Source organism: Saimiri boliviensis, chromosome 15 (assembly GCF_048565385.1).
Source record: "Saimiri boliviensis isolate mSaiBol1 chromosome 15, mSaiBol1.pri, whole genome shotgun sequence".
Lineage (NCBI taxonomy): Eukaryota > Metazoa > Chordata > Mammalia > Primates > Cebidae > Saimiri > Saimiri boliviensis.
In genome coordinates, this window is record NC_133463.1 from 32,402,214 (window position 1) to 32,423,438 (window position 21,225).

General features: G+C 40.0%; 1 protein-coding gene across 1 annotated transcript in view; it reads left to right on the forward strand.

Annotated features, from left to right (window-relative positions):
• VIRMA (vir like m6A methyltransferase associated) overlaps positions 1-21,225 on the forward strand; it is a 74,623-nt gene that overhangs the window by 24,344 nt on the left and 29,054 nt on the right. Inside the window, exons 6-10 of the mRNA XM_039464637.2 lie at positions 4,324-4,446; positions 6,403-6,675; positions 9,065-10,205; positions 17,762-18,253; positions 19,591-19,745. Of these exons, the coding sequence (XP_039320571.2) occupies positions 4,324-4,446; positions 6,403-6,675; positions 9,065-10,205; positions 17,762-18,253; positions 19,591-19,745 (2,184 nt within the window). The remainder of the gene's footprint in view (positions 1-4,323; positions 4,447-6,402; positions 6,676-9,064; positions 10,206-17,761; positions 18,254-19,590; positions 19,746-21,225) is intronic.

Genomic DNA, 21,225 nt, shown 5'->3' on the forward strand with positions numbered 1-21,225 from the left:
CACCTCTTCTACTCTTGAACCTTGCTTAAAGCTCTCTGTTAGTCTCCCATTCTTGTCTATAAAAATTTCTTTTTATGTTGAAGTGTTAACATTTTATTTTCTTCCTCTATTTTCTTTCTTTTTTTTTTTTTTTTTGAGACGGAGTTTCGCTCTTGTTGCCCAGGCTGGAGTGCAATGGCGCGATCTCGGCTCACCGCAACCTCCGCCTCCTGGGCTCAGGCAATTCTCCTGCCTCAGCCTCCTAAGTAGCTGGGATTACAGGCATGCACCACCACGCCCAGCTAGTTTTTTTTTTTGTATTTTTAGTAGAGACGGGGTTTCACCATGTTGACCAGGATGGTCTCGATCTTTCGACCTCGTGATCCACCCGCCTCGGCCTCCCAAAGTGCTGGGATTACAGGCTTGAGCCACCGCGCCCGGCTCTTCCTCTATTTTCTTAAAGAGCTTTTAAAATTGATCTGAGGGAATTTTTTTCCCATTTAAAATATCTTAATGATAGTACAATCCAGTGACTATTTATGGTTTACTGTTAAAATTATCTGTAAATGAATTGAAAAACAGGCAGGGAGTTTCTTAGATACTCCTGAAATACTTTTCAAGAATGCATTTAAAATTTGGTTAAGTGTATACATCTTAACTAATGTAGATTTTTTCTACTTTTGAGAACCTTTTGCTCATTAACTGGAAACAAGAAAAATAAGAACTTCAGCGGCTTTCTTTCGGAAGGCAGGCAGCTGGACTCATGTTTCTCAGAATCTCTTCTCACTCCAGTGTTAATCACTGTAAGAAGCTGACCACAAGGCTGGGTGCAGTGACTCATGGCTGTAATCCTAGCACTTTGGGAAGGCTGAAGTGGGAGGATCGCATGGGCCCAGGAGTTCAAGACCAGCCTGGCCAACATGGCAAGACCCCATTTCTATTAAACAGAAGTTGACATAGTGAGATTCAGAGCTGGCTGCAGTGGTACTCATCTGTGGTCCCAGCTACTCAAGAAGCTGAGGTAAAAGGGTTGACTGAGCCCAGGAGTTTGAGTCCATTCCAGGCAACATAGTGAGACTCCCATCTCTAAAAATAAATAGGCTGGGCATGGTAGCTTATGCCTGTAATCCCCACACTTTGAGAGGCTGAGGTAGGAGGATTGCTTGAGCACAGGAGTGTGAGACCAGCCTGGGCAACACAGAGAGAACCTGCTCCTACCAAAAAAAGAATTAGCTGGGCATGATGGCATGTGCCTGTGGTCCAGCTACTCTGGAGGCTGAGGTGAGAGGATCACTTGAGCCTGGGAAGTTGAGGCTGCAGTGAGTCATGATCGTGCTACTATACTCCTGCCTAGGCAACAGAGCAAAACCCTATCTCAAAAACAAAAACATACACACAAAATAAATAAAGGATTTTCAAGAATCCATTTTGAAATTGTGATTAAAGTCACTAAGGAAAAATATTTTGCTTCATAGTTAGCATTTTTGTGACTATAAATGACCTTTGTTTCTCTGAGTCCTGATATGGTAGTGTGGTGTGAGGGTTTTTTTTCTGATGGTGGTCATACACTGTGCTTTTCTTGTATCTTAACCTGCTAAGCACAGTTATTCTTTCAGTTTTCTTTTTCTTTTAGTCCTTAATTCTTCTGTGCTTGTTTTTTTTTTTTTTTTTTTTGACCAAACTGTGAGCTTTTTGTGGATAGAAAGTATGTTTTACATACCTTTTTGTTTTCAGTCTTACTATAGTGTCTGACATAGATAGTGGTTACTCTAAAAATTTGTTCAATTTACTGATTTGTTTAAAAATTAACACTTAAGCACATACATTATATATAATGTTTTTGACTTTTTATTAAAAAATTTTTTTAATTTAATTTTTTTTTTCTAGAGACAGGATGTTGTTCTGTCACCCAGGCTGGAGTGCAGTGGCCTGATCATAGCTCACTGTAAGCTCGAAAGCGTGGACTCACACAGTCCTTCCACGTCAGCCTGTGGAGTAGCTAGGACTATAGGTGTCTGCTACCCTCCACTCCCACTCAGTTTTTTGTAGAGTTGAGGGTTTCACTGTGTTGCCCAAACTGGTCTCAAACTCTAAGCCTCAAGTGATCCTCCCACCTCAGCCCTTCAAAATGCTGGGTTGATCGGTGTGAGCCACCACAGTTGGCCCTTTAACTTTTTACTTTCTGAAAATTATAGATTGACAAGAGGTTGCAAAGAAATGTACAGGGAAGTCCTGTGCACTCTTTAGCCTCCCCTAGTGATAACATCTTTTATAAATGTACAATATCAAAACCAGAAAATTGGTGTTGGTGCAGTTTGTGGAGCTTATTCAGATTTCACTAGTTAGACATGTACTTGTTTGTGTGTTTGTGTATAACTGTGCATTTTTATGTTATGTGTACAGCATTGCTTAACTAACACCATGATCAAAATACTTAACTGGGCTGGGTGCCGTGGCTCATGCCTATAATCCCAGTGCTTTGGGAGGCCAAGATGGGCAGATTACTTGAAGTCAGGAGTTTGAGACCGGCCTGGCCAACATGGTAAACCCCATCTCTACTAAAAACTCAAAAATTTGCCAGACGTGGTGGTGCACGCCTGTAGTCCCAGCTACTTGGGAGGCTGAGGCAGGAGAATCACTTGAATCCTGGAGCTGGAGGCTGCAGTAAGCCGAGATCGTGCTACTGCACTCCAGCCTGAGTGACAGAGCAAGACTTTGTCTCAAAAAAAAAACAAACAAACCCAAAATGCTTAACTATGCCATTGCCCCAAGATTCCCTATCTCCCCTTTATAGACACACACACACACACACACACACACACACACACACACACACTCACACACTTAGATATACATATTTTTTTCTGAGACGGAGTTTCACTTTTGTTGCCCAAGCTGGAGTGCCGTGGCACGATCTCAGCTCTCTGCAACCTCTACCTCCTGGGTTCAAGTGATTCTCCTGCCTCTGCCTCCCCAGTAGCTGGGATTACAGGCATGTGCCATCATACCCAGCTAATTTTTTGTATCTTTAGTAGAGACAGGGTTTCACCATATTGACCAGGCTGGTCTCGAATTCCTGACCTTGTGATCCCCAGCCTCAGCCTCCCGAAGTGCTGGGATTACAAGTGTGAACCACCACACCCAGTCATAATTATATTTTTTTACACATGTTACATCAATGGAATCATGCAATATCTTTGTGAAATTGACTTTTTTCATTCAGCATAATTTCCTTGAAGTTTAACGTATTGTATAGAAATAGTTCTTTTTTATTGCTGAGTGGTATTACAAAATATGGATGTACCAAAATTTATTTAACTGCTCACCTGTTGAAGGACATTGACTGTCACAAATAAAGCTGAACATTCTTGTACTTCTTTTGCATGAAAACAAATCTTCATTCTCTGGGATTATGCCCAAGCCTAAGAGTGTATACATTATATTTTGGTATGTGGGAAGTCAGAAATTCTAATGTTACCAATATACATTAATTAGCAAAATTTCTGTTAAGATGCCAAGGAGGAAAAGTTTATCATCAGTTAATTCTGAAGATAAAAATCTCAAATGATGAGAAGTATTTTTTCAGTATGTGGGAAGTCAGAAATTGTAATACCATTAATATAAATTAATTAGTAAAATTTCTAAGATGCCAGGAAGGAAAAGTTTTTGCCTTTTTTTTTTTTTTTTTTTTTTTGAGACGGAGTTTCGCTCTTGTTGCCCAGGCTGGAGTGGAATGGCACGATCTTGGCTCATTGCAACTTCAGCCTCCCAGGTTTAAGATTCTCTTGCCTCAGCCTCCTGAGTACTGGGATTACAGGCATGGGCCACCATGCTTGGCTAATTTTGTATTTTTAGTAGAGATGGGGTTTCTCCATGTTGGTCAGGCTGGTCTTGAATTCCCGACCTCAGGTGATCCACTCGCCTTGGCCTCCCAAAGTGCTGGGATTATAGTGAGTCATTGCGCCCAGCCAGAAAAGTTTATTATCAGCTAATTCTGAAGATGAAAATCTCAAATGATGAAAAGTATTTTTTTACCCATTCATTTCCCTATACTTCAGCATGATTATCTTTGTTCTATTCGGAGGATGGATTTGTTCCAGGACTGCCTGTATATACACAAATCTGTGCATATGCAAGTCCTGAAGCTCGCCCTGAGGAACCAGTATATACAAAGTTAGCCCTTCATACATATGCAGATTTTGCATCCCTCAAATACCATATTTTAGATCTCTGTATGCTTTAAAAAAAAATGACATGTAAGTGGACCCACATAGTTCAAGGCCATGTTGTTTGGGGGTCATCTGTAATTTCAAAGTTCTATTTCTGTCTCCCGTAAAACACTAGCTGATGGGGAGAAAGAAGATCAGTTTAATGGAAGCCCTCCAAGACCGCAGCCAAGGGGACCAAGAACTCCTCCAGGACCCCCTCCTCCTGATGATGATGAAGATGATCCTGTGCCTCTGCCAGGTATAAATAAAACCAGTGCAAAGGTTTTCCCTCTCAGTTAATAGTACATTTTTGTTTTTGTTTTTGTTTTGAGATGGTCTCACTCTGTTGCTCAGGCTGGAGTGCATTGGCTCACTGCAGTTTTGCTGTGATCATGGCTCACTGCAGTCTTGACCACTCAGGCTTAAGTGATCTTCTCACCTCAGCCTCCTAAGTAGCTGGGACTACAGGTGTGCATCAACATGCCTGGCTAATTTTTAAAATATCCGTAGAGATGGGGGTCTCACTATTCTGCCCAGGCTGGAACTCCTGAGCTAAAGTGGTCTATCTGCCTCATCTTCATAAAGTGTTAGGATTACAGGCATAAGCCACCGCCCTGTCTGATAGTGCTTTTTGACTAAAGAAATTAGGTGCTAGTAATCAAATCTTGATGCATTCTCTCCCATGCTATGCAATTTTTTTTTTTTTTTTTTTTTTTTTTTTTTTTTTTTGAGACAGGTTTTGCTCTGTGACCCAGACTAGAGTGCAGTGGCTGGCACCGTCCCACCTTACTGCAGCCTTGACCTCCCCGTTTCAAGAAACCTTCCCACCTCATCCTCCTCAATAGCTAGGACTACAGTTGTATGCCACCATGCCTGATTAATTTTTTTAGTTTTCATAGAGAAGGAATTTCCTATGTTGCCCAGGCTGGTCTTGAACTCAAGTGATCCTCCCACCTTGGCCTCCGACAGTGCTGGGATTTATAGGCTTGAGCCACAGTGCCTGGCCGCTTCTTGTGTTTTTCTTTTTGTTGGCCAGTGAACTTGTTAAAAAAAAGAAAGTTAATTCATTTGAAGCTGTGTCAAAATAAAGTGTTAGTTTGCTGTAGTGTGTGTACAAAAAGAGTCCCAATTAAAAATCAGCAGTATTGGGCTGGATGTGGTGGCTCATGCCTGTAATCCTAGCACTTTGGGAGCCTCAGGCAGGAGGATCTCTTGAGCCAAGGAGTTTGAGACCAGCCTGGACAACATAGGGAGACCCTGTTTTCTTTTTCTTTTTCTTTTTTTTTTTTGAGACGGAGTTTTGCTCTTGTTACCCAGGCTGGAGTGCAATGGCGCGATCTCGGCTCACCGCAACCTCCGCCTCCTGGGTTCAGGCAATTCTCCTGCCTCAGCCTCCTAAGTAGCTGGGATTACAGGCACGCGCCACCACGCCCAGCTAGTTTTTTGTATTTTTAGTAGAGATGGGGTTTCACCATGTTGACCAGGATGGTCTCGATCTCTCGACCTTGTGATCTACCCGCCTCGGCCTCCCAAAGTGCTGGGATTACAGGCTTTGAGCCACCGCGCCTGGCCAAGGGAGACCCTGTTTTCTATTAAAAAATAATAATAAAAAAATAAAAATAAGTGGTTTGTTTTGGAAAAGATAAAAATCTGTATAGTAACTTAAAAGCTAAAAAGAAAAGGAATGTCTTAATAGTATACTTTATTATTTCTCACTGTAGAAGTTGCACCATGTATAGTCAGTTATTTTTGTTTGCTTTTTTTTTTGGAGATGGTGTCTTGCTCTGTTGCCAGTTGGGAGTGCAGTGGCCTGATTTTGGCTCACTGCAATCGTCACCTCCCAGGTTCAAGTGATTCTCCTGCCTCAGCCTCCTGAGTAGCTGGGATTACAGGTGCGCGCCACCACAGCTAATTTTTTGTATTTTTAGTAGAGACAGGGTTTCACCATGTTGGTCAGGCTGGTCTCGAACTCCTGACCTCAAGTGATCTGCCTGCCTTAGCCTCCCAAAGTGCTGGGATTACAGGCATGAGCCACCACACTCAGTGTATACTCAATATTTATTTTTAAAAGCAAGTAATTCTACTACTTTTTTTTAAAGGGTATTTATGAGCTACATCATCCAAAATATCATTAAGTAGTTGCCATATCCAGTCTTGCTACCTTGTATCATTTAAACCATTACAATAATCTGTACCTTAAATCTCAATTTTTCAGTGTCTGGTGACAAGGAAGAGGATGCTCCTCATAGAGAAGATTACTTTGAGCCCATTTCTCCTGATCGGAATTCTGTTCCCCAGGAAGGTCAGTATTCTGATGAAGGAGAAGTAGAAGAGGAACAGCAAGAAGAAGGAGAAGATGATGAAGATGATGTGGATGTAGAAGAAGAAGAAGATGAGGATGAGGATGATAGACATACTGTAGACAGTATCCCTGAGGAGGAAGAGGAAGATGAAGAGGAGGAAGGTGAAGAGGATGAAGAAGGTGAAGGTGGGTTATGTTAGCTAGGATTTTTGTGTTTAAATACTAGAAACTAACTCGATGTAGCTTTGAACGATGCAAAAGAATTTCTAGCAAAGATAAATGGGTTACAAGAAACCCACTGGTCAGAATGTAGGTAGGCCTCAAGGCATAACTAGAAATGAGATTTCCATCTTGTCTTTGCTTTGTGTGTCTACTTTAATCGTCTGTGTTTAACCAACTAGCCTAAACTGCCTGACTGTATCTCAGTTTTCTGTTTGACTAGTCAAAATGTGCGTTTCACCTCGACAGCATCAGCTTTCACCAGGAAAACAGGGTCATGTAGCAAATACATGTTGGTTAGGGATTTGGTGGGCCATTTTCAGAGTAAGGAGTCGTAAAGCTGGGTGGAATTCCTAAAGATGTCTGCCATCTAGGTATTTTAGCAAATGCTACATTATTTTTAGAAATTCAAGGGAAAAAAATCTCAATTACACAGGTACATGTGGTAGTATGATACAGTCCTTTAATTAGGCTTTATTTTTCTTTTGAAAGCAGAAAGTAAGAGATACTCAAGCTGATTGGCTTTTAATTTGCCCAAGAAATGGCTTATAATGTTAAAGCATTTATGAAAAATAACAGATAATCTGCCTTTACTTTTTTCTACAGACAGTGAAAATGAGAGTCGTTTGAGAATCACATGACTCTTTTTTTTGAGACGGAGTTTTGCTTTTATTACCCAGGCTGGAGTGTGATGACGCGATCTCGGCTCACTGCAACCTCCGCCTCCTGGATTCAGGCAATTCTCCTGCCTCAGCCTCCTGAGTAGCTGGGATTACAGGCACCTGCTACCATGCCCAGCCAATTTTTTGTATTTTTAGTAGAGACGGGGTTTCACCATGTTGACCAGGATGGTCTCGATCTCTTGACCTCTGATCCGCCCACCTCGGCCTCCCAAAGTGCTGGGATTGCAGGTGTGAGCCACCGCACCTGGTCACAGTGATTCTTTTACAAAATAACAAATAGCTAGATTATCATATGATACATTTTTTAGCTTCCCCCATGCCCAGATTACCAAATAATTCTTTTTAGATTTATCATATTTAACTGGCAAAAGTAGTTAAATTTTAGGCAGGAAGCTTTCTTTTTCTTTTTTCTTTTTTTTGTTTGAGACAAAGTCTCATTCTGTCACCCAGACTGGAGTGCAGTGGTGCGGTCTTGGTTCACTGCAACCTCCACCTCCAGAGTTCAAGTGATCCTCGTCCGTCAGCTTCCCAGGTAGCTGGGTTTATAGGCACCCGCCACCATGCCTGGCTGATTTTTGTATTTTTGGTAGAAATCGGGGTTTTACCATGTTGGCCAGGCTGGTCTCAGACTCCTGGACCTTGACTTCAAGTGATCCGCCTGCCTTGGCCTCCCAAAGTGCTGGGATTACAGGCATGAGCCACCATGCCCAGCTGTATTTTAAATGAACAAATTTTCCATCAAAATATAATAGAGACCTACAAAACTGTGTGATAGGTAAATACAGAGAAATAAAAGTTCAAGAATGTGAAATTAATGTTATAAAAATAATCTATAATGGTTTTGCTGAAAATATTTGGTTTAACCTTGTAATTATGATATTAGTTCTTATTTAACTTTAATATAACCAGTTTTTTTTTTAACATCTTAAAATAATCTCAGGAGGACAAGCTTAATTTCTTTCCTCCTGAGACAAATATTTTTGTTACTTTGAGGTATTTCTGATTTATAGAGTTAGTTACAGAGTAACTGCATGTTACTTCTGTTAGTTGTAAAACTAAACAGATACAGAGGAATTTGCTTAAAATGTTTGTCCATTTTTCAGGTTTCACCCAGGAAAAAAAGAAGTTTGTCTATAATTATTCTGTTAGAAAGTATAAAGTGTTAAAGCCGGGCGCGGTGGCTCAAGCCTGTAATCCCAGCACTTTGGGAGGCTGAGGCGGGTGGATCACGAGGTCAGGAGATCGAGACCATCCTGGTCAACAAGGTGAAACCCCGTCTCTACTAAAAATACAAAAAATTAGCTGGGCATGGTGGCGCGTGCCTGTAATCCCAGCTACGCAGGAGGCTGAGGCAGGAGAATTGCCTGAACCCAGGAGGCGGAGGTTGCAGTGAGCCGAGATCGTGCCATTGCACTCCAGCCTGGGTAACAAGAGTGAAACTCCGTCTCAAAAAAAAAAAAAGAAAGTATAAAGTGTTGTAAAATTGTGGATAGTATGTTGGGGCAGAAGTTAATTTTGTTGAGGAAATATTGTTGAGGAAAATTTTGTTAATGTTTTATTAAACTTTTTTTTTTCATTTGTTTTTTGTTTTTTAAACTATTTTTTGATCAATCAGAGTGTATGCATTATACAAGATGATGTAATACTTAAATATTATTCATACTAATTTTCAGGGGATGATGGTTATGAACAAATTTCCAGTGATGAAGATGGAATTGCTGACTTGGAACGTGAAACATTTAAGTATCCAAACTTTGATGTTGAATATACTGCTGAAGACTTAGCTTCAGTTCCTCCTATGACATATGATCCATATGACAGGGAGCTTGTACCACTGTTATACTTCAGCTGTCCATACAAGACTACTTTTGAAATTGAAATCAGTAGAATGAAGGATCAAGGTCCAGATAAAGAAAATTCAGGGGCAGTCGAAGCCTCAGTGAAGTTAACAGAACTCTTAGATTTGTATAGAGAAGATAGAGGTGCAAAATGGGTAACAGCTTTAGAAGAAATTCCAAGTTTAATAATAAAAGGGTTAAGCTACTTACAGTTAAAAAACACAAAACAAGACTCCCTTGGCCAGTTGGTAGACTGGACCATGCAAGCTTTAAATTTACAAGTAGCACTTCGCCAGCCTATCGCCTTAAATGTCCGACAGCTCAAAGCTGGGACCAAATTAGTGTCCTCACTAGTAGAATGTGGGGCTCAAGGAGTTACGGGACTGCTGCAAGCAGGAGTCATCAGTGGATTATTTGAGCTTCTGTTTGCTGATCATGTATCATCTTCTCTTAAGTTAAATGCTTTTAAAGCTTTGGACAGTGTCATTAGTATGACAGAAGGAATGGAAGCTTTTTTAAGAGGTAGGCAGAATGAAAAAAGTGGTTATCAAAAGCTTCTGGAACTCATACTTTTAGATCAGACTGTGAGGGTTGTTACTGCTGGTTCAGCTATTCTCCAAAAATGCCATTTCTATGAAATCTTGTCAGAGATTAAAAGACTTGGTGACCATTTAGCAGAGAAGACTTCATCTGTTCCTAACCACAGTGAACCTGATCACGACACAGATGCTGGACTTGAAAGAACAAACCCAGAATATGAAAATGAGGTGGAAGCTTCTATGGATATGGATCTTTTGGAATCCTCAAATATAAGTGAAGGGGAAATAGAAAGGCTTATTAACCTCCTAGAAGAAGTTTTCCATTTAATGGAAACTGCACCTCATACAATGATCCAACCTCCTGTTAAGTCTTTCCCAACGATGGCACGAATTACTGGACCTCCAGAGAGGGATGATCCATACCCTGTTCTTTTTAGGTAAGACATGTTTTTCTTTTGGGAAATAAATTTCACAAATCATTGGAGGCAATTTTATGTGGTTGATTTTGCTTTTTATCTGATTGTAGGTAACTTATTTATGTGTAAGGATGCTTGATATTTCAAAAACAAGTCATTCAGTACTGGAACTGAGAAATATGTTACTGTGGGTTAGCTTATATTATGTTAGCTCTTAAAGCAAAATCGGGGAACTTTGGTAAAAGATTGTCATGATTAACGATGTTTGTATAAGCATATGAGCAAGAATAAATGAGAAATTGCTAACTTGCTTCTGGGAAGGTGGTACAAAGGGATAGTGTAGGAAGGAGAGCTTTTCTATGTAAACCTGTCTGTACCTATTACTCTTAATAAATTGTAAGTTAAAATTATATTTTACTAACTTAATTTTACAGTCCTGGTTAAAGATGTCTTTAAGGTTCCATTACTATCTGCCATCTACCTCTGTTGTTATCTGTTTATACAGTTTTGCCATTGTTAGGACTAACATGCATAGTGGGTTTTTAATTTTGTTTTGAGACTTTCTCTTTTGGCATTTGCCTGTGAATAATTTCCTAACGTAAAAATGGAAAAATGGCATTTTAGTTATTTTATTACTTATTTTTGTGATTAATATTTTCATTGATTTAGAGTATAGTGCATTACCAGGAGTTGGGATATGTGTCCACTCTAACACCTCTACTTACCTTATCCAAGTTCCTGTTTTTAGCTGAAACTATCAGACCTTGTCTTAGTTTGAGTTCCCTAAAAGGATAACTTGAGTCAAAGTTTTGGGTGCAGTTTTTTGGTTTGAAAGATTATCCTAGGAAGCAGAAATGCATGCAGAGAGTAAGATAAGAAGAGGAGAAAAACCAGTAAAGGAAGTGTTATTAGACTTATTATTGCTGGAGACAGCTGGGGCTCATCCTACTGGGGACCCTCCGAAGAACTGGTTAAAGTGTGTCTCCTGCTTATCTCCCTAACACATTCAGGCTGGGGCATTTGTCTACCAACTGTCCCCTTTGGTTCAAGGATATCCACAAGAATTAAGTTTTTTATCTTCTGAGCTATTCCTGCTTGTGGTCTGAACACCCTTTTTTTTTTTTTTTGAGACGGAGTTTCGCTCTTGTTACCCAGGCTGGAGTGCAATGGCGCGATCTTGGCTCACCGCAACCTCCGCCTCCTGGGTTCAGGCAATTCTCCTGCCTCAGCCTCCTGAGTAGCTGGGATTACAGGCACACGCCACCATGCCCAGCTAGTTTTTTGTATTTTTAGTAGAGACGGGGTTTCACCATGTTGACCAGGATGGTCTCGATCTCTTGACCTCGTGATCCACCCGTCTCGGCCTCCCAAAGTGCTGGGATTACAGGCTTGAGCCACTGCGCCCGGCCTGAACACCCTTTAATGGCTTTGTGGGGAACCCTGAGAAAGAAAGGTAGGGAGGCCCTAAGTGAACACTTGAGGCCAGATACTGGCAACCCACACAAATTGTGTACTGGGAAATCAATGGGTTAGTGATGGAAGATTGGGGAGCAGTAAAATGTAAGAGACGAGCAGAGTATACATTTAGGCAAGATAATTAGGAGTAGAAAGACAAAATGAGAAGCAGGAAAGAGTAGAAACCAAGGAAAAAAAATAGTGTTAGGAAGCAGTGAATGGTTTGTTTTGATACTGTGCAGACATTCAGAAGATAAGGACAGGAAATCATGTATTTTGTTACATAGATTGCAACTGGGGCTCTGGCAAAAGTAGTTTAATGTAGCAGTGGGAGAGGAAGTGTGAGTGATAAGTCACTGGCCAATGAGGATTTGAAACAGTATAGGCTACTTTTCAAAAAAATATTTGGATGGATCACCAGAGGTCAGGAGTTTGAGATCAGCCTGGCCAACATGGCAAAACCCATCTCTACTAAAAATACAAAAACTAGAGCTGGGTATAGTGGCTTACACCTGCAATCCCAGTACTTTGGAAGGCTGAGGTGGGCGGATCACCTGAGGTCAGGAGTTCAAGACCAGCCTGGCCAACATGGCGAAACCCTGTCTCTACTAAAAATATAAGAATTAGCTGGGCATGGAGGTGGGCGCCTGTAATCCCAGATACTTGGGAGGGAGACTCAGGCAGGAGAATCGTTTGAACCTGGGAGGTTGGAGATTGCAGTGAGCTGAGATCAGGCCATTGCACTCCAGCCCGGGTGACAGAGTGAGACTCTGTCTCAAAAAAAAAAAAAAGCAAAAAGCCCCCACAAAAAGTAGCGAGGCATGGTGGCACATGTCTGTAAACTCAGCTACTCGGAAGGCTGAGGCAGGAGAATCATTTCAACCCAGGAGGTTGGAGGTTGTGGTGAGCCGAGATTGGGCCACTGCACTCCAGCCTGGGTGACAGAGTGAGACTCCACCTTGAAACAGAAACAAAAACAAAAACAAAAACAAAAAAAAAGAAAAAAACTAGCCAGGTATGGCGGCATGTGTCTGTAATCCCAGCTACTAGAGAGGCTGAGGCGGGAGAATTACTCAGGAGGAAGTAAGTGGTTACAGTGAGCCAAGTTAGCTTTACTGCACTCCTGCCTGGGCAACAAGAGGGAAACTGTCTCAAAAAAAAGAAAGAAAGAAAGAAAGAAAAAAATTTGGCTAGCCCGGGCAACATGGGGAGACCTCATCTACAGAAAATAAAAAATTAAAAAAAAATTAGCTGGTCATGGTGGTGTGCACCTGCGGTCCCAGATGCTCAGGAGGCTGAGGTGAGAGGACTGCTTGAGCCCGAGAGATTAAGGGTGCAGTGGGCTGTGATTGTGCCACTGCACTCCAGTCTGGGTAGCAGAGTGAGACCATGTTTCAAAACAAGACATTTGGCTAAGAGAAAAAGTAAGAAACAAGACAGCAGCTAGAAGGAGATGTTGGGGTCAAAGAGAAAGGTTTTTATTTTTCACGAGTAGAAGAGGCTTGAACACATTTGTAGGCTGGGAAAAGCAACTCATTTACAAAGTCACTGGAGAGGGAGATGTTTATAATGTAGAAGTAAACCTTAATTGCTGGAGCAAGGCTTGGTGGGAGATGAGAACAAGAGTACAAGCGTAGGAGTTTGGTTTTGGGCAGGAGAAAGGAAATCTTCTAAGTGTGCAACATAGATACATTTGTAGTCTTGGAGATTGTAAAGGAATTGGGGTACTTCTTATTAATAACTTTATTTTTAGTTGAATAGGTGATGCTTTCAGTCACTGAGAGGAAGCTAGTAATTAAATACTTACTAGGTATTTTTTTCCCCACCATATGGAGGAGGTATATTTGAGTATCAGATGAGGAAATAAAGGGCCCAGAATGGTTGTGGTAAGGAATTTGGATTTTATTTTTAGAATATTGAAAGGTATTGAATATTTTGGAGTAGCAGATCTGATATGATTAGAGTAATATTCTCAGGTTTTATGTTGCAAGATACATTGCAGTGGAAAAGAAATTAGAGCTATTAGGAAGATAAAATAGTCTGAGATTTCTAGGTACTAGGTTTTAAGTACTTGGCCCTTAGCAGGTAATGGAAAGACAAATATTGTGCTTATGTTGAGAGAGATTGTGAAGTAGCCATTATATATTAGTACTAGGACTTGGCAACAGGACCTAGTAGGTGAAGGAAAGTGAGAAGGAGCTAGAGATTTCTAGCCAGGGTAACAATTGGAACTGTGGTTTTATTGACAGAAACTGATAAATTAGGAAGGAGAAAATTTTGAAAGGAAAAATAATTGTACTTTGGAGGGTTTCTTTTGAAGTGGTGCCAAGGCTCTATTGTCCTACGTCAAGGTCCCCAAGAGCACCAAGATTCTCTAGGAGGACCCACAAAACTCAGCATATAGTTTTTGTTTTGTTTTGTTTTGTTTTTTTGAGACGAAGTTTCGCTCTTGTTACCCAGGCTGAAGTGCAATGGCGCGATTGCAACCTCCGCCTCCTGGGTTCAAGCAATTCTCCTGCCTCAGCCTCCCGAGTAGCTGGGACTACCGGCATGTACCACCATGCCCAGCTAATTTTTGTATTTTTAGTAGAGACGGGGTTTCACCTTGTTGACCAGGATGGTCTCGATCTCTTGACCTAGTGATCCACCCGCCTCGGCCTCCCAAAGTGCTGGGATTACAGGCGTGAGCCACCGTGCCCAGCATAGCATATAGTTACACTCAGCAAAGGAAAACGGTACATAGGAAGAAGTCTGGGGAAACCAATTGCAAGCTGCCAGAATCCGTTCTCAGTGGAGTCACATAGTACCTGCCTAATTCTCATAGTAACAGGTTGTGACAATATGTGTGAAGTCTTGCCTCTTGAGGAAGCTCTTTAGAAACTTGGCACCCAGGCCTTTTCATTTTATTTTTTATTTTATTTATTTTATTATTATTGTTATTTTTGAGACAGAGTCTTGCTCTGTTGCCCAGGCTGGAGTGCAGTGGCTTGATCGCGGCTCACTGCAACCTCTGCCTCCTGGGTTCAAGAGATTCTCCTGCCTCAGCCTCCCAAGTAGCTGGGACTACAGGCATGTGCCACCACGCTATTTTTTGTATTTTTAGTGAGATGGGTTTCACCATGTTAGCCAGGATGGTCTCAATCTCCTGACCTTGTGATCCACCTACTTTGGCCTCCCAAAGTGCTGGGATTACAGGCATGAGCCACTGCGCCCAGCCTAGTTTTTATTTTTAAGTAGCAACAATGTGATGTTTTGATACATGTATACATTGTGGAATAATTATATCAATCTAATTGGCATGCAATTTTTTTTATTGTGGGTAGCCATATAGGCACTCACTGCCTATCTTATAATCAGAATTCCAGACTCCTGGAAGGAAAGCAGGTATTCAACATAATTATATTGTTTGCACAAAAAAATTAGGCACAAGGAACCATTCTTATCAGTTACAGGCACAGGAACCCTCTCAAAATCTAAGTTCCCAGAAGTTAGCTAGTGGCCAGCCTTGCAAACAGGCCTCTAAGGATGTGTAGTCTAAGGCCTGCTATTTTAACTATTCTCCGAATGGTCCATAAGGAGGATGCTGTCAGAACATAGTAATTCTGGAATTTTGTCTTCCTGAGTGTTCTGTTTGCCTTTGTGGTAAGCAGTTACTGGTAGGTGTTTATTATGGTGAAGTAGATGCCTGGATTTAAATAGTAATAGGACTGAAGAGGTGGTTTCAGCTTTTGACAAAATTAAGTTTTGGCCTCTCATTTACTTTTTAGTAGTATTTTGGTAGGGGTTTATGAAAGCTGTTGTGTTACCATTTGCAGTGACTAAAATGGAAGAGAATGAATCAATTATAAATAATTTTTATTCTTTTTAACATTCAAAAAATTATATTCTTACTAGTTAAAAATTAAGAAATTGTCATTAAACTGGTTCTATTTTGTAGTCAAGAAATGTTTTTGACAGACTTTTACATTTTTTAATATTTGGAAAAATACGGTGTTTTAGTTCTTTTTTCTTTAAAATCCAGTTACGTTTCATTTTTAAAAAGTTGAGGAATGAGATCATGTTCTTTTCAGCGACATGGATGAAGCTATAAGCTATTATCCTCAGCAAACTAACTCAGGAACAGAAAACCAAATACTGCATGTTCTCACGAGTGGGAGCTGAACAATGAGAACACATGGACACAGAGAGGGGAACAACACACACTGGGGCCTGTGGTGGGATGACAGGGGGTTGGTGGAGAACATCAGGAAAAATAGCTAATACATGCTGGGCTTAATACCTAGGTGATGGGTTGATAGGTGCAACAAACCACCGTGGTACACGTTTACCTATGTAACAAACCTGCACATGTACTCCACAACGAAAAATAAAAATTTTAAAAAAGGAAAAAGATGATTTTGGAAAAGAGCTTAGGGAGGGTGAGGCAAAAGGACACTTGAGTCCAGAGAATCACTTAAGGCCAAGAGTTTGAGTCTAGCCTGGGCAACGTAGCTAGAACCCGTAAAAAAATTAGAGAGTTTACATTTGGCGTGGCCTATAGGTAAGGAAGGAAATCCATATAGATAAGGAAACTGATGCCCAAAGAAGTTGTCAGTAGCATTTGTGTCTATTTTGAAATGTTAAGTAAATGCGGTCTTTTCCCCATTAAGACTATGTATATTAAGGAGTAATTCTTAGATTTGATAAAAGAGTGCTATGTGTGGTAATGTTAACTATTTAAATGCTAAAAATTGACAATTCGAAAGTTTTTTTTTTTCTAGAGATATGAATTCAGATCTACTGTAGTAAATCTGAGTATACTGTATTTTTCTATAGTACAGCATCCCTCAGTGTCTGTGAGATTGGTTCTCAGACCTCCCTTGGTTACCAAAATCCAAGAATGTTCCAGTCTGATATAAAATATAAAATGTAGTATTTGCATATAACCTATGCATATCCTCTTGTATACTTGGAAGTCATCTGTAGATTACTTAAAATACATAGTACAATATAAATGTTCTGTAAATAGTTGTTATACTATTATTGTATAGGGAATGATGTAAGAAAAAAGTCTGTACATGTTCACTACAGATACATTTTTTCTTTTCTTTTCTTTTCTTTCTTTTTTTTTTTTGAGACAGAACGTTGCTCTGTTACCTAGCCCAGGCTGGAGTGCAGTGGCATGATCTTGGCTTTCTGCAGCCTCAATCTCCTGGGCATAAGTGATCCTCCCACCTCAGCCTCCCAAGTAGCTGGGACTATAGGCATGGGCCTCCACGGCCAGCTAATTAAAAAAATTTTTTTTGGTGGAGACAGGATCTCATTATGTTGCTCAGGCTGGTGTGAAATTTCTGGGCTCAAGTGATCTCCTGCCTCAGCCTTCCAAAATGCTGGGATCACAGGTGTGAGCCACCACGCCTAGCTCAGACTTTTTTTTTTTTTTTTTGAGGCAGGGTCTCACTCAGGCTGGAATGCAGTGGCAGCATTGAATTATCTGGGCTCAGTGTCCCCACTAGCTGGGATTACAGACATGTGCCACCACGCCTGGTTAATTTTTATATTTTTTGTAGAGATAGGGTTTTGTTTGCTATGTTGTCCAGGCTGGTCCTGGGCTCCTGGACTCAAGTGGTCTGCCCGCCTCGGCCTCCCAAAGTGCTTGGGATTATAAGCATGAGCAACTACACCCGGCCCCAGATGCACTTTTAAAAAGTATTTTCAATTTGCAGTTGGCTTAATCCACAAATACAGATACAGAGTGCTGACTGTGTATTACTATATTTTTCCTAGATACACGAATTTACATACACCAGTATGCCATGAATAAAGTAGGACCATGGTGAAAAAGAAGCATTTGATAAGTGTCCTGGAAAGAAGGCTTGGAATTTAAAGAAAAAACTTGTCAATATTTATTTATTTAACATCTGTTGAATGCTAAGTAGGAGAAAGCTTCACAGAACTTTCACTTTTATTTGGCCTCGGCTAGAGAAGACTTGCCATTCACATTATGTTTTCAGTTAAAGCACTATGTTACTGAGGATAAGGATTATGGTCATTAAAATTTTTTACCAGTGTCTTGTCTGAATATTGAGTAAATGAAGAAAGCTTTGCACTGACTTGACATATATCAATTAACTCTTCCACAGATATCTTCACAGTCATCACTTCTTGGAGTTGGTTACCTTGCTTCTGTCAATTCCAGTAACAAGTGCCCACCCTGGTGTGCTTCAAGCCACAAAAGATGTTTTAAAGTTTCTTGCACAGTCACAGAAGGGTCTTCTTTTTTTTATGTCGGAATATGAAGCAACAAATTTATTGATCCGAGCTCTGTGTCACCTTTATGATCAAGATGAGGAGGAAGGTCTCCAATCTGATGGTGTTATTGATGATGCATTTGCCTTGTGGCTACAGGACTCAACACAGACATTGCAATGTATTACAGAACTGTTCAGCCATTTTCAGCGTTGTACAGCCAGTGAAGAAACTGATCATTCAGATCTCTTGGGAACCCTGCACAATCTTTATTTGATTACTTTTAATCCTGTGGGAAGATCAGCTGTTGGCCATGTTTTTAGTCTAGAGAAAAATCTCCAAAGTCTTATTACTCTAATGGAGTACTATTCCAAAGAAGCCTTAGGGTAATTTCCTGCTTAACTCCTTAAATTTCCTATGATGTTAGAAAATCAGATGAACTAATTGTCTACTTTCTTAAAAGAAGGTATTGTTTTGAGAGGAAAAAAGCTATAGTTTTGATGTAATACATAAATTGTTAAAGGTTAAAGTGACAGAAATTGCTAAAATAAAAGATGTGGCTATAAAGCAATCAAATGGATTCTTTAGCACCTTTCTTCAGTTAATGCATGGTGTTAAAGATTGCATTTGTAGTACCCCCTGCTGTTTTATGTAGAGGGGAATTCTAAGGCACAGGAATATGTACCTTATGGTATATATTCCTTTTATGTCTCTTATACTCTTGCTGGTTCCTGCCCTTTTCTAAACCATGCTCTGGATTCAAAATTGCTTTGACTGGATGAGTAAATTGAGAATCATAATGGTTTGAAGCACCTTCTTGGTAGGGCAGAGGGTTTTGGTGTATAACAAGAGATACATGCCTTATTTCTGGTTCATGTCACACAAAGAAAATGGCATCCAGATAACTGCCCTCACAGTGGGGACTTGGTATGTGACTACTTGAGTGACAGATCTTTTGTAGGGTGCTTACGAAAAGCAAACAGCAATGGCTTCCATGTCTAGCTATGTCCTAACAGGTTTATAGTGGAATACTGAGTGCTGAAAGCAGGTGATCATACTCATCGCTATTTATCCAGATTGGACAATATTTTAAAGGAGACTAATAACGTATACTTCCTAATCTTTCATTGCTAATGAAGTATACTTGTTAATATTTCATTGTTTTTCTAATTTTTTTCCTTAATAGAATTTTACTTTCCATAGTGACATATAGTCTTTTTTTTTTTTTTTTTTTTGAGACGGAGTTTCGCTCTTGTTACCCAGGCTGGAGTGCAATGGCGCGATCTCGGCTCACCGCAACCTCTGCCTCCTGGGTTCAAGCAATTCTCCTGCCTCAGCCTCCTGAGTAGCTGGGATTACAGGCATGTGCCACCATGCCCAGCTAATTTTTTGTATTTTTAGTAGAGACGGGGTTTCACCATGTTGACCAGGATGGTCTCGATCTCTCGACCTCGTGATCCTCCCGCCTCAGCCTCCCAAAGTGCTGGGATTACAGGCTTGAGCCACCGCGCCCGGCCATGTAGTCTTTTTGTATACTTTTAAGTAATGGTTTCAGGTGAATTTGATATGAACTGTAAAATCTGATTTCTTGTATTCAGACAATTAAATGTTTTATTGTAAATTTCATTGATATCTTTAAAGCCAAGTAGAAGAAAATATTTTAATAATTGTTCCTAAAACATGGTTTTTTAATCCAAAACTTAAAAACCTTATTTTGTTTCAGTGATTCCAAATCTAAGAAGTCGGTAGCTTATAATTATGCATGCATACTTATTTTGGTGGTGGTTCAGTCTTCCAGTGATGTTCAAATGCTAGAACAACATGCAGCGTCTCTCTTGAAGCTTTGTAAAGCAGATGAAAATAATGCTAAATTGCAAGGTATGGTACTTAATTTATTTTAAGCGTTTGTGATATGTGAAGGAACAAACCTTTGAATATCTGTAATTAGTGCTTCATCATGTTTTGATAATATACCTAGTAATACTGTTTTTAACTTTCTGAAATTACCTTTTATGAAGATGGTTTATAAAAACTATAGGTTGACAAAATGTTTTAGTGTATAGATGAAATAGTTTTTACAAGCATCTTTTTTGGAAAGTCATGAAAATTGGTGGTTTGTTGAAATTTCTAATCAAAATGGAAGAGGTTTAAAGACAAATTCAAAAGTTTAGTTTTGGGTGCAGTTGTGCTTCTGTGTGTTTTGCTGTATATGTATTTCTACGTAAAACACAAACTACAGCTTAGAAATCTAGTTGTTAAAATTACAACTTAGAAATCTAATTTGTGCTATTCCCCAAAGTAAAGAATAGTAAATATGAATATTATTTTTTAAAGTATATAAATGTGTATTGAATGATGTTTATGGCAGAGTGGGCAGCTTTGGAAAGTTTAAGATACTTAATTATAATTAGGTATCTTATTACAGCTCTACAGAAGTTATTTTCTGTACGGCTAATAATAATATTTAATATACCTTCTGTATTATTAGTGCTTTAGTACTTTTTCTGGGTGTTGGGTATTCTGGTTTTTGTTTTATTATTTATTATTATTATTTTTTTGAGACGGAGTTTTGCTCTCGTTATCCAGGCTGGAGTGCAATGGCGTGATCTCGGCTCTCTGCAACCTCCGCCTCCTGGGTTCAGGCAATTCTCCTGCCTCAGCCTCCTGAGTAGCTTGGATTACAGGCATGTGCCACCATGCCCAGCTACTTTTTTTTTTTGTATTTTTAGTAGAGACGGGGTTTCACCATGTTGACCAGGATGGTCTCAATCTCTTGACCTTGTGAGCCACCCGCCTTGGCCTCCCAAAGTGCTGGGATTACAGGCTTGAGCCTCCGCGCCCGGCCTGTTTTATTATTTCTTATATCTTTCAGTTATATGTATTCTGTATATAAGAAATAGTTAATTTAAAAATGCATGGGGAAAGTAACTTCTGTACAGCTGTAATTCCTGTGGAGGAGTGTAGAACCAAGGAAAGACCTGGCTCCTATTTTCTATTTCCCATATGGCATCTGGAACTAGTGTATCACTTTTTACATTAGAGTGCTTTTCTAGAAACATTTTTGGCGATAGAATATAGGGTTATGTCTTACCGTCTGGAAAAATTTTGAGTTTGTTTGCAGCAAATGGTAGATTTTATTTGTGTTTATTCTATAAACAAAGTTCGCTGTCATTCTTTTGAGATGATAATTTTATAAAGGCAAATTAGGAAGTTGACAAAATTAAAAATTCTGTTAGAGGAAAAGGCAGTCAGCAAAATATCTCCCCTTGGATTTGATTCCTTTTGAAATTAATAAATTTTGTTTATACTTTTTTTGGGGGGATGTGAGAGGCAGTGGCAAAGATAGGTGAATAAACAC